Here is a 16,838-nt window from a genome sequence, read left to right as displayed (position 1 = left end):
ATTATTGTGGCCAAGATAGACACAAAGCCCATGCCTACTACAGTAGTACAAGTTTATATGCAAACTAGCTTTGCAGATGATGAAATTGATGAAATGTATGATGAGATAAAAGAAATTATTCAGGTAGTGAAGGGAGACGAAAATTTAATAGTCATGGGTGACTGGAATTCGTCAGTAGGAAAAGGGAGAGAAGGAAACATAGTAGGTGATTATGGATTGGGGCTAAGAAATGAAAGAGGAAGCCGCCAGGTAGAATTTTGCACACAGCACAACCTAATCGTATCTAACACTTGGTTCAAGAATCATAAAAGAAGGTTGTATACATGGAATAATCCTGGAGATACTAGAAGGTATCAGATACATTATATAATGGTAAGACAGAGATTCAGGAACCAGGTTCTAAATTGTAAGACTTTTCCAGGGACAGATGTGGACTCTGACCACAATCTATTTGTTATGAACTGTAGATTAAATTCCCACCTTTTGGCAGTTTCTTCAGTTTTAAGGAGATGGGACCTGGATAAACGACTAAACCAGAATTGTAGAGAGCTTCAGGGAGAGCATAATGGAACAATTGACAGCAATGGAGGGGAAGAAACACAGTAGAAGAAAAATGGGTAGCTCTGAGGGATGACGTAGCGAAGGCAGCAGAGGATCAAGTAGGTAAAAAGATGAGGGCTAGTCGAAATCCTTGGGTGACAGAAGAAATATTGAATTTAATTGATGAAAGGAGAAAATATAAAAATGCAGTAAATGAAGCAGGCAAAAAGGAATACAGACGTCTCAACAATGGGATCGACAGGAAGTGCAAAATGGCTAAGCAGGGATGGTTAGAGGACAAATGTAAGGATGTAGAAGCTTATCTCACTAGGGGTAAGATAGATATTGCCTACAGGAAAATTAAGGAGACCTTTGGAGAAAAGAGAGCCACTTGTATTAATATCAAGAGCTCAGATGGAAACCCAGTTCTAAGCAAAGAAGGGAAAGCAGAAAGGTGGAAGGAGTATATAGGGGGTCTATACAAGGGCGATGTACTTGAAGACAATATTATGGAAATGGAACAGGATGTAGATGAAGATGAGATGGGGATATGATACTGTGTGAAGAGTTTGACAGAGCACTGAAAGACCTGAGTCGAAACAAGGTCCCGGGAGTACACAACATTCCATTAGAACTACTGATAGCCTTGGGAAAGCCAGTCCTGACAAAACCCTACCATCTGGTGAGCAAGATATATGAGACAGGCGAAATACCCTCAGACTTCAAGAAGAATATAATAATTCCCAATCCCAAAGAGAGCAGGTGTTGACAGATGTGAAAATTACCGAACTATCAGTTTAATAAGTCACGGCTGCAAAATACTAACACAAATTCTTTACAGACGAATAGAAAAACTAGAAGAAGCCCACCTCGGGGAAGATCAGTTTGGATTCTGTAGAAATATTGGGACAGGTGAGGCAATACTGACCCTACGACTTATCTTAGAAGCTAGATTAAGGAAAGGCAAACCTATGTTCCTAGCATTTGTAGACTTAGAGAAAGCTTTTGACAACGTTGACTGGAATACTCTCTTTCAAATTCTGAAGGTGCAGGGGTAGAATACAGGGAGCGAAAAGCTATTTACAATTTGTACAGAAACCAGATGGCAGTCATAAGAGTCGAGGGACATGAAAGGGAAGCAGTTGTTGGGAAGGGAGTGACACAGGGTTGTAGCGTCTCCCCGATGTTGTTCAATTTGTATATTGAGCAAGCAGTAAAGGAAACAAAAGAAAAATGCGGAGTAGGTATTAAAATCCATGGAGAAGAAATAAAAACTTAGAGGTTTGCCGATGACATTGTAATTCTGTCAGAGACAGCAAAGGACTTGGAAGAGCAGATGAACGGAATGGATAGTGTCTTGAAAGGAGGATATAAGATGAACATGAACAAAAGCAGAAAAGGATAATGGAATGTAGTCGAATTAAGTTGGGTGATTCTGAGGGAATTATATTAGGAAATGAGACACTTAAAAGTAGTAAAGGAGTTCTGCTTTTTGGGGAGCAAAATAACTAATGATGGTCGAAGTAGAGAGGATATAAAAGGTAGACTGGCAATGGCAAGGAAAGCATTTCTGAAGAAGAGAAATTTGTTAACATCAAGTATAGGTTTAAGTGTCAGAAAGCTGTTTCTGAAAGTATTTGTATGGAGTGTAGCCATGTATGGATGTGAAATATGGGCAATAAATAGTTTTGACAAGAAGAGAATAGAAGCTTTCTAAATGTGGTGCTACAGAAGAATGCTGAAGATTAGATGGGTAGATCACATAACTAACGACGAAGTATTGAATAGGATTGGGGAGAAGAGAAGTTTGTGGCACAACCTTACCAGAAGAAGGGATTGGTTGGTAGGACGTGTTCTGAGTCATCATGGGATCACCAGTTTAGTATTGGAGGGCAGCGTGGAGGGTAAAAATCGTAGAGGGAGACCAAGGGATGAATACACTAAGCAGATTCAGAAGGATGTAGGTTGCAGTAGGTACTGGGAGATGAAGCTTTCACAGGATGGGATAGCATGGAGAGCTGCATTAAACCAGTCTCAGGACTGAAGACCACGACAACAACAACAACAACAACAACAACAACAACAACAACAACAACAACAACCCCATCAGGTCCAGCAGCCTTTCCTCTTTTGAACCATTTTGTTTCTCTATCTCTCTGTCGTCTATTTCGATATCTACCATTTTGTCATCTGTGCAACAATCTTGAGAATGAACTACAGTGCAGTCTTCCTCTGTGAAACAGCTTTGGAAGAAGACATTTACTATTTCGGCCTTTAGTCTGTCATCCTCTGTTTCAGTGCCATTTTGGTCACAGAGTGTCTGGACATTTTGTTTTGATCCACCTACCGCTTTGACATAAGACCAAAATTTCTTAGGATTTTCTGCCAAATCAGTACATAGAACTTTACTTTTGAATTCACTTAACACCTCTCACATAGCCCTCCTCACACTATATTTCACTTAGCGTAATTTTTGTCTGCAAGGCTTTGGCTATGTTTATATTTGCTGTGAAGTTCCCTTTGCTTCTGCAGCAGTTTTCTAACTCTGTTGTTGTACCACAGTGGCTCTTTTCCATCTCTTACGATCTTGCCTGGCACACACTCATCTAACACATATTGTACGATGGTTTTGAACTTTGTCCACTGATCCTCTACACTATCTATACTTGAGGCAAAACTTTTGTGTTGAGCCATCAGGTACTTGGAAATCTGCTTTTTGTCGCATTTGCTAAACAGAAAAATCTTCCTACCTTTTTAATATTTCTATTTACGGCTGAAATCATCGATGCAGTAACCGCTTTATGATCACTGATTCCCTGTTCTGCGTTAACTGTTTCAAATAGTTCGGGTCTGATGATTTGAGTTGAGGTGGCACTCGACATCATAGTCATCAGTGCACCCAGCGAAAGATCACCTTGCGCCAGTGTTGTAGCTGCTGTAAGGAGTCATGGATGAGATGAACTGTCAGGTCTACTGAATACATTTGGTGAAGTGCTTGCAGTGCACTGAGAGTGGTGGAACAGACAAGAAACCTTGTATGGTGATGTCTGTGAACCCTCTCCAGTACAATCAGAATGCCATATAACTCCACATCATATTTTGTAAATTGTTTGGGAAAACGCACCTAAAAAACCCTGTCAGGGAAACAGCAGAAAACCTGAGAGCATTCTCCTGCTGGGATCCACCTGTATAAATAACAACCAAACTGTGGTACATACTTAAAGTAGATGAAGACAAAGTTGTAAAAACAAAATCTGGAGTACAAGTTTTCGTGTACTGTGTCAAGCTTAAAATCACTTTGGGCCTCTTAAGACACCAAGGTGGCAGTGCGTTCCATCCTTGGGTATGTATTTTGATGCCCGAGAGATCCAGATCCTTGAGATAGTTTGTAGCACATATACCAAATGCATCGATCACTTGGGGTCGATTCCTGAACTGATGTTCAAAGGTGGGTTGGATCAGTGAACTAAATGCCAATGACTGAGGTGACAGATTTTCTGCACCTGTCAAGCCAAATGGATATGTTGCCAAATCCAGAGCAATGGTTCACCAGCCTCTGCACACAGACTGAACTGGGCTGGTCCAAAAGGCTCCAGTTGATATCCGAATGGCCTTGTGGTGGACAGTATCGAACATCCTGAGGTAGGAAGGACAGGCCAATCCACAGGCCATGCTGCCATTATCCAAGCATAATTGAACGAATGCCCTAAAAACTGAATGAGGTGGGACATGTCAACTTCCAATGTTTATCTGCCAAGGCATTTCAAAACATTCAGTGACTGGAAGCCCTTTGTAGATCTTTCAGATGTGGAAGCCAAGTTAATTTAGAGTCAAATAATAAACCCAAAAAGTGCAGTGTCTTGAAAATGTAAAATATCGCTCACCATTGTGACCACTGGTTGGTTAAAACTCTGATGAGCATGGTTAAAGTTGACACATGTAGTCTTCTCTGGTGAGAAGTAAAAACCAGTTGTCTGGCCCCAGGTTTTCAGCCTCTTAATGGTCAGCTGTAGCTGCCTCATCATTGTTGTAAGATCATATGAAGATTAGAAGATTGCAAAGTCATCCACAAACAAAGAGCATCTGACAGGGCTCCTGACAGCGGAGGAAATGCCATTCGTAACGATAGCAAAAAATGTGACACTGAGGACACTGCCCTGGGCACCCCATTCTCCTGAACATAGCAATCAGACATGGCATCACCAATGCCATAACAAACACACTGGTCCTCGAGAAAGGATTGACTCAGAAGTGGCAGGCGTCACATATTCCCCATTCTGAAGTTTAAGAGTGCTGTATATCCAAGAAGTGTCATATGCTTTTTCGAGGTCAAAAAATACACAAACCAAATGGTTTCAGTGTAAGAAGGACTCATGTATGGCCTTTTCCAGTAGAATTAAGTTGTCAAGGGTGGAACGGTAGCACCTGAAACCACTTTGGGAGCAGCGCGGGTGATCTTGGGACTCTAGCAGCCGGACAAGGCAGTGGTTGACAACGCAGTCAGAAGTCTTACCTATACAACAGGTAAAGGCTACACCCAGTAACTGTTAGGGGCACTACAGTCCTTGCTTGGTTTCAAGAATGAAATTAATATTGCCTCCTTCCAAGGCATGACATTCTGAACATCAAATCAGACCTGATTGAAACAGGAGAGGAGCCGTCCTTTTGCTTCAGAGCACGTGACGAAGCATGGCTGCAGACAAAGCTGATTCCAGTTCCCACATGGAGAATGGAAGGTTGTAGACTTCCTCATTATGTGAGATGAAATTTAGCTTCCTCATCTCTGCAGTCCTATGGAATACCTGAACAGTGGGAGTTTGTCTGCATGACGTAGTAAGAGTAAAGAAGTTTTCAGCTCCTACATGAGCCATGTCTTCTGGAGTGTCCACCAAGACCCCATTATCTGACAAAGCCTTAAGGGGCATGCCTGAAATCTGTCTTACTGACTCCCAAACTTGAGCAGTGGAAGTGGACCAATTAATGGAAGTCGTGAATTCCTTCCAGGAAGCCCTCTTCTGTTCTTTGATCACTCACCTCGCATGTGCACTCACAGACCTGAAGGCATGGAGAATGTCTGTAGGTGGACAGGTGGACAGAGCTGTTCGTCTGGCCCCGATTGTCAATCAATAGTCATCATTCTACCAAGGTAAAGGCCATCGTATGAAGTGGTTACTAGACCTGGGAAAGGACTCTGCAGCAGCCCTTTGAATCTCACAAGTGATCTGGGCCACCGTCTCCTGTGCACAATACTTTTGTTCAAAAATAGCTGGTTGACTGCACTGTAACTGATTTGCCCTTTGTGTCATCCATCTGTGTGGTCTCCTATGGGCCACCGTTCTAGTCAGCAGAGGGTTCCGCACTGGAAAGTGGTCAATAGAATGTAAATCTGGAGCCACTTCCCATAAGACCCTGTAGCTGCGGGAAAGTGATTCATCTGATCCGCATTCAGAAGGCAGATATTCTTGGAATGGACAAGTCGCTCAATCTTCCGACCCCTGGAGCTGGTGGTAGCTGAGCCCCACAGCACACTGAAGTCCCCTACAAGGAGGAATGGGTGTGGGAGTGCCTGGAACAGTTCTGCCACTGTGACTGCATCCAAAGCATCATTGGAGGAGGGGGGGAGGGGGGGCAGGTACAAAGAACACACTGTGGTATTAAAGAGTGCGAAAACTTTCACAACAATTGCTTGAATGGTCATTGTCAGAGGGACAGGACAGGAGTGACGTCTGTCATCAAGGAAAACAGCCACCCCACATTTAGCCCTGTCTCCAGTAGTATCATCCATCCTGTATGCATGGTGGCCCCTAATGCAGGAGTGTCAGTGACTAAGATGCATTTTTTGTAAGCAGATGCAGAAAGGTTTCTCCCAGACCAGTAGCTGCAATTCTTTAAATGTGAGCGATATCCATTCAAATTCCAATGCAACACAAAAGTCCCTGTCGAAGCCATTGGTTAGCAATGGTTGTTCTTTTCTTTCTCCCTTGGAGGTGGTGATTTACTGCGGAGATCAGGGGAACATTAGCGGGTTATTTGCTCTCTGGTTCCACCAATTGGAAGTCCATATCCTTAAGAGCATAGTCCCCCCCCCCCCCCCATCAGGTAGGGACAGAGCTCGCCGATCTGAAGGTTTACCTACCACTTTCTTGGACTTAGAATTACTTTTCAAAGGAAGTTTTTCTTCACTAACAGGAGGCGGTGGTTGCCTGGGTTGCAGAGATGGCTTAGTTGGCTTCTGACGTTAAGTTGTGGTATGTGGCTAAGGTGGTAAGCCTATTGCTGACTGCTTCCGAATGACATCAGTTGCAAATGGAGCATTCCCCCCCACAGGTACAAGTGCATGTGCTCGTACTCGAATCTGTGGTCCGAGTTTGTGTGGAGGTGTCACACACAGCGACTGGTGTCTTAAGGGCTGATGCGAAAGAAGTAGCAAAAACCAGTGGCTGAATAGCTTTGAAAGATTATTTAGCCTCACCATAGGGTACGCGTCTCTTTACTTTCAACTCCTGAATTTTCCTTTCCTCGTTGAAAACCCCACACTTTCTGCTCTACACTGAGTGATCCCCAGAGCAGTTTACAGTTCAGAGGAAGTATACAAGAATTACCTGATTTTTGAGCTGAGCCTCCACAATTGCCACATGTAGGCTTCCCATTACATCCCATAGTGGTATGGCCAAATATTTAACTTTAGTAGCACCCCATTGCACTGGGTTAGGAACAAATAGGCAAACCTTGAGATAGATATAGCCTGCAAGCTTATGTTCAGGTAATTTTGGAGTACCAAACTTTGGAAAAAAATCAACATTTATTCTAATTTACCATTGACTCTCCTTATATAATTCTGCACTTCCGTGAGGCCCTTATTTTTCCGTTCTTCACATAACTCCACGGGATCCACTTCCATTATATCGGCGCAGGTAACCATGCCCTTAGTAAAGTTAAGGGTGTTGTGCAACTCAGCCTCGAATGGGTAGTCACCTAATGCCTTACATCCCAGAAGCTTAGATATTTGGTTGGAATTAGCAGTTTCAACCAGAAGTGTTCTATTACGAAGTCTTAACACTTTTCAGAGACCCAGCAATACTTTCCAATGCCTTATGAATATAGGAAGGTGATATCGTCTCAAAGATCCCCCCCCTGTTCGCTTTGTTGCAATGATTCTGAGACTTCTTTTTGGGAGGACTGACCAACTGAGCACTCTGAGGAGTTGGTGTAGGTACTGCCCGACAATATACCCCTCCCCCATCAGTAGTAGTAGTAGTTTGATGAAACCATTCCACAGGGATCCCACGAGATGCTAAGGAAACAACCATTGACCCGGGCAGAGCCCAGCATTTCCGAGCAAGCCAAGGAGGGGGGGGGGGGGGGGGGGGGGGGCGCAGGTTCCCCAGAGGTTGCCTGCTTAAGACTGTTTTACCTCAACAGCTATTCATCTCATCAGCAAGTAGCACACCATATTATATCCGGACAGTGAATCCAATACCCTCATTCTCCGAAACACACAACAGGGTGGAAACCTGAGGCATACCATTTTCCTGGATAAAGGTGTCCGACATGGTAGAACTCACGTGCACCTTGAAAACTCTGTCTTTTAAAAAATCCTGAAGGAAACAGGGCAGGCAGCCATGGGAACCCCACGTGTAGAGAGTGCGGAGTATACCAGTTCTCCAGCTGGTGTGTTGTAGGCTTTCCCCAAATCGAAAAACACGGCCACAGTCTGGGATTTCTGCAGAAAACCATTCATGACATGGGAGGACAAAGTGACTGAGATGGTCAACTGCAAAATGGTGCACTCTAAATCCACCATACCAGCTGGACATGAATCACATGTTCCATCACCTTGCAAACACAGCTGGTGAGATGGGGCAATAGCCAGAAGGAACAAGTTTGTCCTTACCGGGCTCAAGTATGGGTATGACAGTGGCTTCACACCAGCATCTGGGAAATGTGCCCTCTGCCCAGATGTGGTTGTACATATTAAGCAAAAAGTCCATGCCCATAAGGGAAAGGTGCTGCAACATCTGATGTAGACAAATCTGGCCCTGGGACAGAGGATCAGGAAAAATTGAGCATGATCTAGCTCCCTCATAGCAAAAGCGGCATTGTAGCAATCATGATTCTGAGAAGCGAAGGATATCAGCAGTTTCTTCCGTTCATTTCTGATGACAGAAGGCATGGTGATAGTGGGAAGTGCTCGAAATTTCTGCAAAATGGTGGCCCAAGGTGTTGTAGATAGCAATATGGTCCACGATGACATCGTCTGCTACTGTCAGACCGGATATTAGTAAATGCATCTTGGTCCCAGACAGCCATTGGAGGTTGGCCCACATAACAGAGGAAGGGGTGCAACTGTTAAAAGAACTAGTGAATGAAACCCAGCTAGTTTTTTCGCTATCCTGAAGAACATGACAACACTGTGCATGCATCTGTTTATAATGAATGCATTTTGCCATTATAGGATGATGGTTAAAATCGCAGCTAGCATGTCTCCACATGCAAATTGTGTCGTGGCATGCCTCAGTCCACCAAGGGACCAAACACGGCATGGTAAAGATGAAGCACAAGGAATGGAACATTCTGCAGTGGAAATGATAACATATGTAAGATATTCCACCTGGTCATCACAACTGGGGAAATCTTGTTCTTCAAAGGTCAAAGGTAAAGCTGCCAATCAGCCTTTGTAGGCTGCCATTTGGGTGTGCATGCAGGTGGGGCAGGTGTCAGCAGACGGATAGCACATGGGAAATGGTCACTCGAGGCAGTGTCAGAAAGAACAGACCTCACGAGATGATAGACAAGGTGGGCAGTATAGAAGGATACGTCCAAATGGAAGTAAGTGTGTGAGGAGTTGTAAAGGAATGTGGATGCTCCTGTGTTAAGGCAGAAGAGGTTAAGTTTATTACAAAGGTCGGCCAAGAGGGTACCTCTCCGACAGGTTGTGGGAGAACCTCACAGGAGATGATGTGCATTAAAGTCACCGAGGGTGATGTAGCTGCCCGATAAGCCAAAGGAAGACTGCTGTGTTGACAGCGAATGAGTGAGGGACATAAATGGTATAATCGGAAAAAGTCAGGTGAGGAAGGAAATAAAGCACACTGCAACAGCTTCAAATGAGTAGTCAGGTAGATGGGTTGACTATGAACATCATCACATATGAGCAGCATGACTCCCCAATGAGATGGAATGCAGACTTCAGGGGGGAAGGTCAAAACAGACCGGGAAGAAATTCGAAAGCTCGAAGCGGTCGTGAGGACACAGTTTTGTTCCCTGAAGGCAGAGTGCAAGGGGACGCTGCAATGCCAAAAGCAGCCATAAATCCTCTTTGTGGGATTGAAGGCCATGAACGTTCCACTGGAGGAGTCATGCTGAGGAAAAAATGAAGGAGTGTCACCTCGGCAGCTGCCGAGTGCCAGCCTGTGGTGAGAGTTTGATGGCTTGTTGCACTGCTGGACGAAGGGACAGCAATGCTACCTGGACACTTGGCGATTTCACAACCTTAGAGCTGAAGTTGAGGTTGCACGTCTGTGAGTCCGTGACCTCCACGGAGTGAGATGTAGGAAGAACAGTACTGTAAGTGCCAAACAGAATGCAGTGTTTGTGGCTAGCCAATAACTTGCGAGCGACCAGGTAAGCCACTTTTCCCTTCACCTGGATCTTCTGGGCAGCCTGCTCATCAACATACATGGGACAATCTCAAGAGGTGGCAGCATGGCTGCCATTGCAGTTGAGGCAGAGGGCAGGAGGCGGCAGACAATAGCCCTTGTGTGCATTACCACCACAGGTTACACATTTGGCTGGGTGTCAACAAGACATTCTAGAGTGGTTGAAACGATGACACTGGTATCAGCGTATCGGGTTCAGAATCTTTGGTCAGACTGTGATAATTTCATGGCCTGCTTTGATCTTGGTTGGAAGCACCACTCCATCAACAGAGAGAAAAAGTGTGTGGGCACTAAGAAGGAATCAACTTATTTTCATCATCCGATGGATGGCAATGACACCCTGATCAGAGAGGTATGATTGGATTTCAGCCTCTGTCAGACTATTGAGCAGTCTAGTGTAAACAACACACTGGGAATTCAGAGTTCTATGGGTCTCGACACGAACAGGATAGCCATGGAGAAGTGAGGTGGCAGTTGTGCTTGAGAATCAGAAGTAGTCTCCAAAAACAAAATGCCATTCCGTAAATGAGAGCAGGATTTCACAGGGCCAGCAACTGCATCAACACCTTTCTGAATAAGAAACTGATTTACCATTGCGAAGAACTGACCCACTTCAGTACATGAAACCATGAGAAACCGTGGTGCAGCTAGAAGTCTTCAAATAATTAGCCTCATTCTGTTTACATTTCATAGATGTTAATTGTGAAAATGATTGGCTCATTATGAGAAGATCCCATGATTCCAAGAGTCTCCAATGGGGCACTCCTTCCAACTGGGGGCCCCTTCACAAGGGGGTTCACACCTCAGGTCACACCTCCCGAACATTGGACAGAAGGACCAATTGGCAATTTGGGAAGGTAGCAGCTCGGGGAATCACCCCTCCCTGGGTCAGTCTTGTATCAGAGGGTATGTGAAAACACTATCTGTTGACCTGGGGTTGGGAATTCTGCATTACCCAGTCACCTGTTACATGTCAGACACATGGGCCGTCCTTCAGGAGCACACGGAGAGGAAGGAAAAGAGGAACCTCAAATGCCAGAGTGGAAGAAGGATAGGAGACTGGAAACAAAGAAACAAAAAGGGTACAAAAAACAGTGGTGAGACTGTTCTTATGTCAGTGACATAATAAAAAACATTCCCAATAATACCTCAGACATGTTCCCAAGGGATAACAAGAGGAAAGACATGCAGCACGGAACGGAAAAGATGCTGCCAAGCACGAACCTGTCAAATAGTGGTAAGCCCCCTGAGGATGACTCACTTGTTGTGGTCACCTCTGCTCTACCTAGTGTCGCGAGACTGTTTCATCACACTACATTAAGTGCCATGGTTTTTAGCTTATACAGTGCCTCTTCACCTAGGTAGTTCCTCTTATTATTAGTAGTTACCCCATTATTAGTATTGAAATCAATGTCAAGTTTATTTATTCAAACTTCCAGTAACTGAATGGCTCTTTACTTTATTAATTGAAGCTTACTCATAACTGCTGTTAAAAACCAGTTCAAGATCATGACTTTAGCATAATCTTATGCTGTATGAACTAATTATTCCACTAACCTAACATTCAAGTTTTTGAAACTGATTGCTTAATAAACCAAATTTAATCTTCATAAAACTGACAAAAATTGACACCTTTCTCAAACGGTGTCTTATATTAACAATATTTGAACATTTCTGAAAAATCAAGCAATTGTGATCAATCATGTGTATTTGTTGCACACAAAAGTTAATGTAGTGCGCATTGGTTAATTCTGGGTCAGTCTCAGCGATACTGACATATACTGGGTGACTTTTTAATCAAGTGGAATTCAAAGTGAACTGAATGAGGCAATAGTCATTACACAAAATTTATTAGATGGTTCAGTTGCAACAAATGTGGACACACACATCATGACAAATTTTAGTTACCACATTGGCTATGTGGGATTAGGCGATGGAAAAATCTTGGAACCTATTTTAGTTACAATACCTAACAGGCTCCAACACATAAGAATACCAAAATGAAAATAAAATTAATTGGAAGATCAACAGGCAGGTGCGTCCAAGACAATGAAGGAATTGTGCCAATGGGTCTGAATTGATGTACTGTGGGTGTCAGTTTTGATTGTTGAATATGTGACAAAAAAATTCACAGAAGTGTTCATGTCCAGGAAATGACCCAAAGGTCTTCTTGGCAACCCCTAAGACAATGTCTTGCCAAAAACCAGAATAAGAGAGTTGCCTTATTTCTACTACATGTGTCCCTTTTAAGTATCCCTTTTAAGTTACCACAATTTGCTCATGACTGACATGGTCACGTACATTTATAATCTTCACTTTACAGAATATCTCCACCATCCCTCACTCCACAATCTGCTCCCAAATCTTCATGGGTTTATCTTCAACAGCAGTTGCTATGAACATTAGCACTCTCCAGGACGTCAATTTCACTAGAAAACAATTCACTTATGACCCATCTGTCCAGCCAAATAATGTGTGTCTTCCTGGACGTCACACAGTACAAATTCATTACAACCAATTCCTAGTATTCAGCCTACAGCAAAAAAAAAAAAAATTATTTTTGTTCTGAAATAGTTTGATACATTCATGGCTATTTATCAGCCTTCATCTTCTGCCACCACCACCCCCCACCCACCCCCATCCGTATGACAATTCCTGGCAGTCTTAATGTCCACACTCAAACATTTTCAAATTTTTCACCAAATGAGAATTTTTTTTTAAATTTACTGACATTTGAATTCCTAACAGGTATAAAAATGATCAATAACAGAAATGGAACAGCAGATGATGAAATAGTAGTGCAGGTAATGCAACAGAGTAAAAAGAATATTTCAGTTGTCTTAACTGGACCAATACAAATTACTCACATTCGGTGATGAAGAAGTTAAGCATTGTGAGGGCAACAGTATGTCCACTGAACATATAGTCTCCACATGTCCTAACACCTTGGATGGACATCCCAGCACCACGCCAAATAAAGTATGCCTTCTGCACCTTTGTCCACACATCAGCACCTGGCCTTTCTGGAGGGCTGCAATCCAAGTGGGTTCCAGGCACAGACAGCGATGTGATCAGCATTGTAACACACCGAAGAAGGAACACTGTGCCAGATAGAGCAAAGAAGCGACGCAGCAATATGAATCTGTCAAAACAATTAAGCAAACAATGGGAGCAGACTTCTGTAGTTCTGAGCAGTAGATCTAAAACCTACTAAAATCTTATCACAAAATAATTTTTGTATAATACTTTAATTTTTGGTCTGAAATAAACAATGTAAACTCCAAGCTGGAATGCCAACAATGTAATGAAAAGGAATTGCTACTTCCCATGAATGTGACACATTATGTTGCAGACATGCACAATTAAAAGGCATTTGCACATTAGCTTTCAGCCACAGCCTTTGTCAGAAAAAGAACAAAGATAAACACGTATCATTCATTCACAGAAGCAAGCACACCTCACACTCACTTGACGCCATTCTTCTCCTAGTTGCCAGAGTCGGTGGTCATGCAAGTATTAGGTGTGCTTGCTGTGTGGCTGAATGGTACCTGTTTCTCCCTCTTCTTTTTCTGATGGCGACTGTTGCCCAAAGCTAATGTGTCAATGTCTTAATTGTGCCTGTCTGCAACTTAACATGTTGTCTTTACAGTAAGTAGCAATCTGCAATCTATCTTTTCCTTACATTGTTCGCACCAAAAATTATTTTCCAACAGTATCTAATAAAAAAGAAAGAAAACAACAACATAATCTGCAAAGTAAAGTAATTAGCAAAGAAAAATTCTCTCTCTCTCTCTCTCTCTCTCTCTCTCTCTCTCTCTCTCTCTCTCTCTCTCTCTCTCTCTCTCTCTCTGTGTGTGTGTGTGTGTGTGTGTGTGTGTGTGTGTGTGTGTGTGTGTGTGTGTGGTGATATATTGTTTCTCTTCTAAACATATTTACATTTTTTCCAACACTAGAAGAGTTTGCAAAAGATTTGGTCAAGTAAGCATACATTTTGGCTGTTCAGGAACGGTTCCAAGCAAAAATCATTTCATTGTCTTTTTGTAAGCACTTGTCTTACAATGATTTCTTCGTCCAAGTAGAGATTGATTGATTGATTAATTAATTGAGAGCAGTTTTGGGACTAAATGGTAAGGTATTCAATCCTGCAATTCGGATGTTACACGCAGAAGAGATGGGCCTGCTAAAAGTGGACTGATCCAGACACAGGAGTCAAACTATAAAATGAGGAAGTTAAAACATACACAGTAGAAGGTATAAAAGGGTAGCCCAAATCTAAAAACTGGGAAACCAGAGGAATAAAAGTGTGGTCTTTGCCAGGGGGAGTGGCCACAGGTCCCAGACCGAGTAAACATTAGGAGAGGCCTCAACTACAACCACCCTGCCCCCTGCGCCAGTAGTAAAGCAAAACCTTATAATTGAAAATAAATCTGCTTTCACGGAGGAAACTGAGGAACCAGTTCAACCATCTATGCTAACATTAAATTTAAGGAATCTGGAAGACTATAGTTAGGATGAAGTGGCAAAAGAAGGGGACATTCCACCAATATATGGGATACCATCAGTATGGCTCCACAATCACATTGGAAGGGGAGGGGGAAGGGTGATTCTTTATGCAAGAGGAAACAACGAATGAGCCTTGTATGGTCAATACGTAGACAGCGTAAGACAGTAGACTCCTCCCGAGAGGAGCAGAAGGAAGAGTGCCAAACCACACTAGACTAATTGCGGGTGCGGAGTTTATTACTGAGAGTAGCACCGCACCAGATGTCATTCACTTTTGGGCAAAGAGATATTTGACATAGATACGCATGTCTGAAGCTGTAATCGTGAAAGGGAATTGGGGAGGGGGAGGGATGTAAATATCTGCTTCTGCTTCTCTAGCCAAATGGTCAGCCAGTTCATTCCCTGGGATGCTCACAGAACTCAGGATGCAGGGAAATTCAATTCTGCAGGTGGCATGGTGAAGGGCAGAGAGAACGTCATGGATAGCAGAGCCAAAGGATGAAGACAGTAGCATCAGTTCATAGCCTACAAGCTGCTCATTGAGTCTGTACATAATCAAACACTGTGGAGGGCGACTTGAGAAAAAGAAAATGGAGGGCCCTGGTTCTGTTGATGGCTAGTGACTTGTCATAATTCCAGCAATAAATGGTGTTCTAAGCCAGTAGGCGATGTGAAAGCATATCCCGTCATATCATCTTAGAACCATCAGTGTAGAAGATGGTGACACACCAGAACTCTGCAAGGATGGAACATACAAGACACCAGAAAACCATAGAGGTGACAGAGACAATGTCCCAACAGAGGCAAGTGAGACTCATTCCAACCAGCAATCCCACCCTTGGGTGATTATCAGGAGGGAGACGTCCCTATTTTGCAAAGAGGACAGGATACACAGTATGGTCAGGGAATCGGTGAATGGCGACTGCATAAGAGACCAGGAGTTGGCTCCTCAGATGTATTTGTAGAGGGGGAATCCTCGCTTCTGTCAACAAGACTAGTGCAAAAGGCGCCAATAGCCAGACGTACCCCGTAACGGTGAACAGGGTCAAACATTTTTAGAGTGGAAGGAGCTGCTGAACCATAAACCTGACTACCATAATCTAGCCTGGAAAAGACCAGAGCATGATAAAGGTGAAGAAGAGTAGCATGGTCTGCACCCCAAGATGTGTAGGCCAGGAGGCAGAGAGCATTAAGTTTTCACAAGCATGTAGTCTTATGTGGTGAATATGGGGCAGCCACTGCAGGTTTTTATCAAAAATAAGAACCAACAGATGGGACTGTGCCACAACATCGAGGATCTGGCTGCCTAAATAAGGTTCAGGATTGGCATGTGCTGTTGGTCGACAACAAAAGTGCATAACCCACGTCTTGGAGAGAGAAAACTGGAAGCCATGGGAGACGGCCCATGCAGAGCCCATCGCATGGCACCTTGGAGCCGGCACTCAGCAGACGCTACCGGGTGCGAGCTGCATCAGATGCAAAAATCGTTTACATACAACACAGGGGTAACCACATGCCCAACAGATGTTACGAGTCCATTGATGGCTATGAGAAAGAGAGTGACACTTAACACAAATCTTTGGGATATCGTTCCCCTAAATCTGAGTGGTGCTGAGTAAAGTGCCAACTCAAACCCAGTAGAGCTGGTGGGATAAAAACTCTCAGATAAAAATCTGAAGGGGGCTGCATAAGCTCCAGTCAAGGAGAGTAACTAAAATGTGGTGGCCCCAAGCTGTGTTGCATGCCTTACGTAGGTCAAGGAAGACCACAACAAAGTGCTGACAGTTAGTAAAAGCCTGGCCGATTGCAGTTTCCAATCTGAGTAAATGATCAGTTGGAGATTGCCCTTCCCAGAAGCCACACTGATACAGTGACAAAAGGCCCCGAGATTCGAGTACCGAACATAATTGGAAGCTGACCATCCTTTCAAGCAGTTTACAAAGTACATTCGTCGGGCTAATTGGGCGGTAGCTGTCACGAAACATTGGATTCATCCCAGGCTTAAGGATGGAGATAACTATACTGTCTCGCCATTGCAGTGGGAAAGCACCCATGAGCCAAATGAGTTTGGAGACCCTGAGTATACGTAACCTCTGGGTAGCACCCAACTGTTGGATCATCTGGTTGTGGATGGAA

General features: G+C 43.6%; 1 protein-coding gene across 3 annotated transcripts in view; it reads right to left on the bottom strand.

The window, feature by feature from the left end:
* LOC126284059 (ceramide phosphoethanolamine synthase-like) overlaps nt 1-16,838 on the bottom strand; it is a 69,622-nt gene that overhangs the window by 34,993 nt on the left and 17,791 nt on the right. For all 3 annotated transcript variants that reach the window (XM_049982652.1, XM_049982650.1, XM_049982651.1), the window contains exon 5: nt 13,067-13,341. In XM_049982652.1, the coding sequence (XP_049838609.1) occupies nt 13,067-13,341 (275 nt within the window). The remainder of the gene's footprint in view (nt 1-13,066; nt 13,342-16,838) is intronic.

Source organism: Schistocerca gregaria, chromosome 8 (assembly GCF_023897955.1).
Source record: "Schistocerca gregaria isolate iqSchGreg1 chromosome 8, iqSchGreg1.2, whole genome shotgun sequence".
NCBI lineage: Eukaryota > Metazoa > Arthropoda > Insecta > Orthoptera > Acrididae > Schistocerca > Schistocerca gregaria.
Note: the sequence above shows the minus strand (reverse complement) of the source record. Positions and strands in the feature narration are given on the sequence as shown.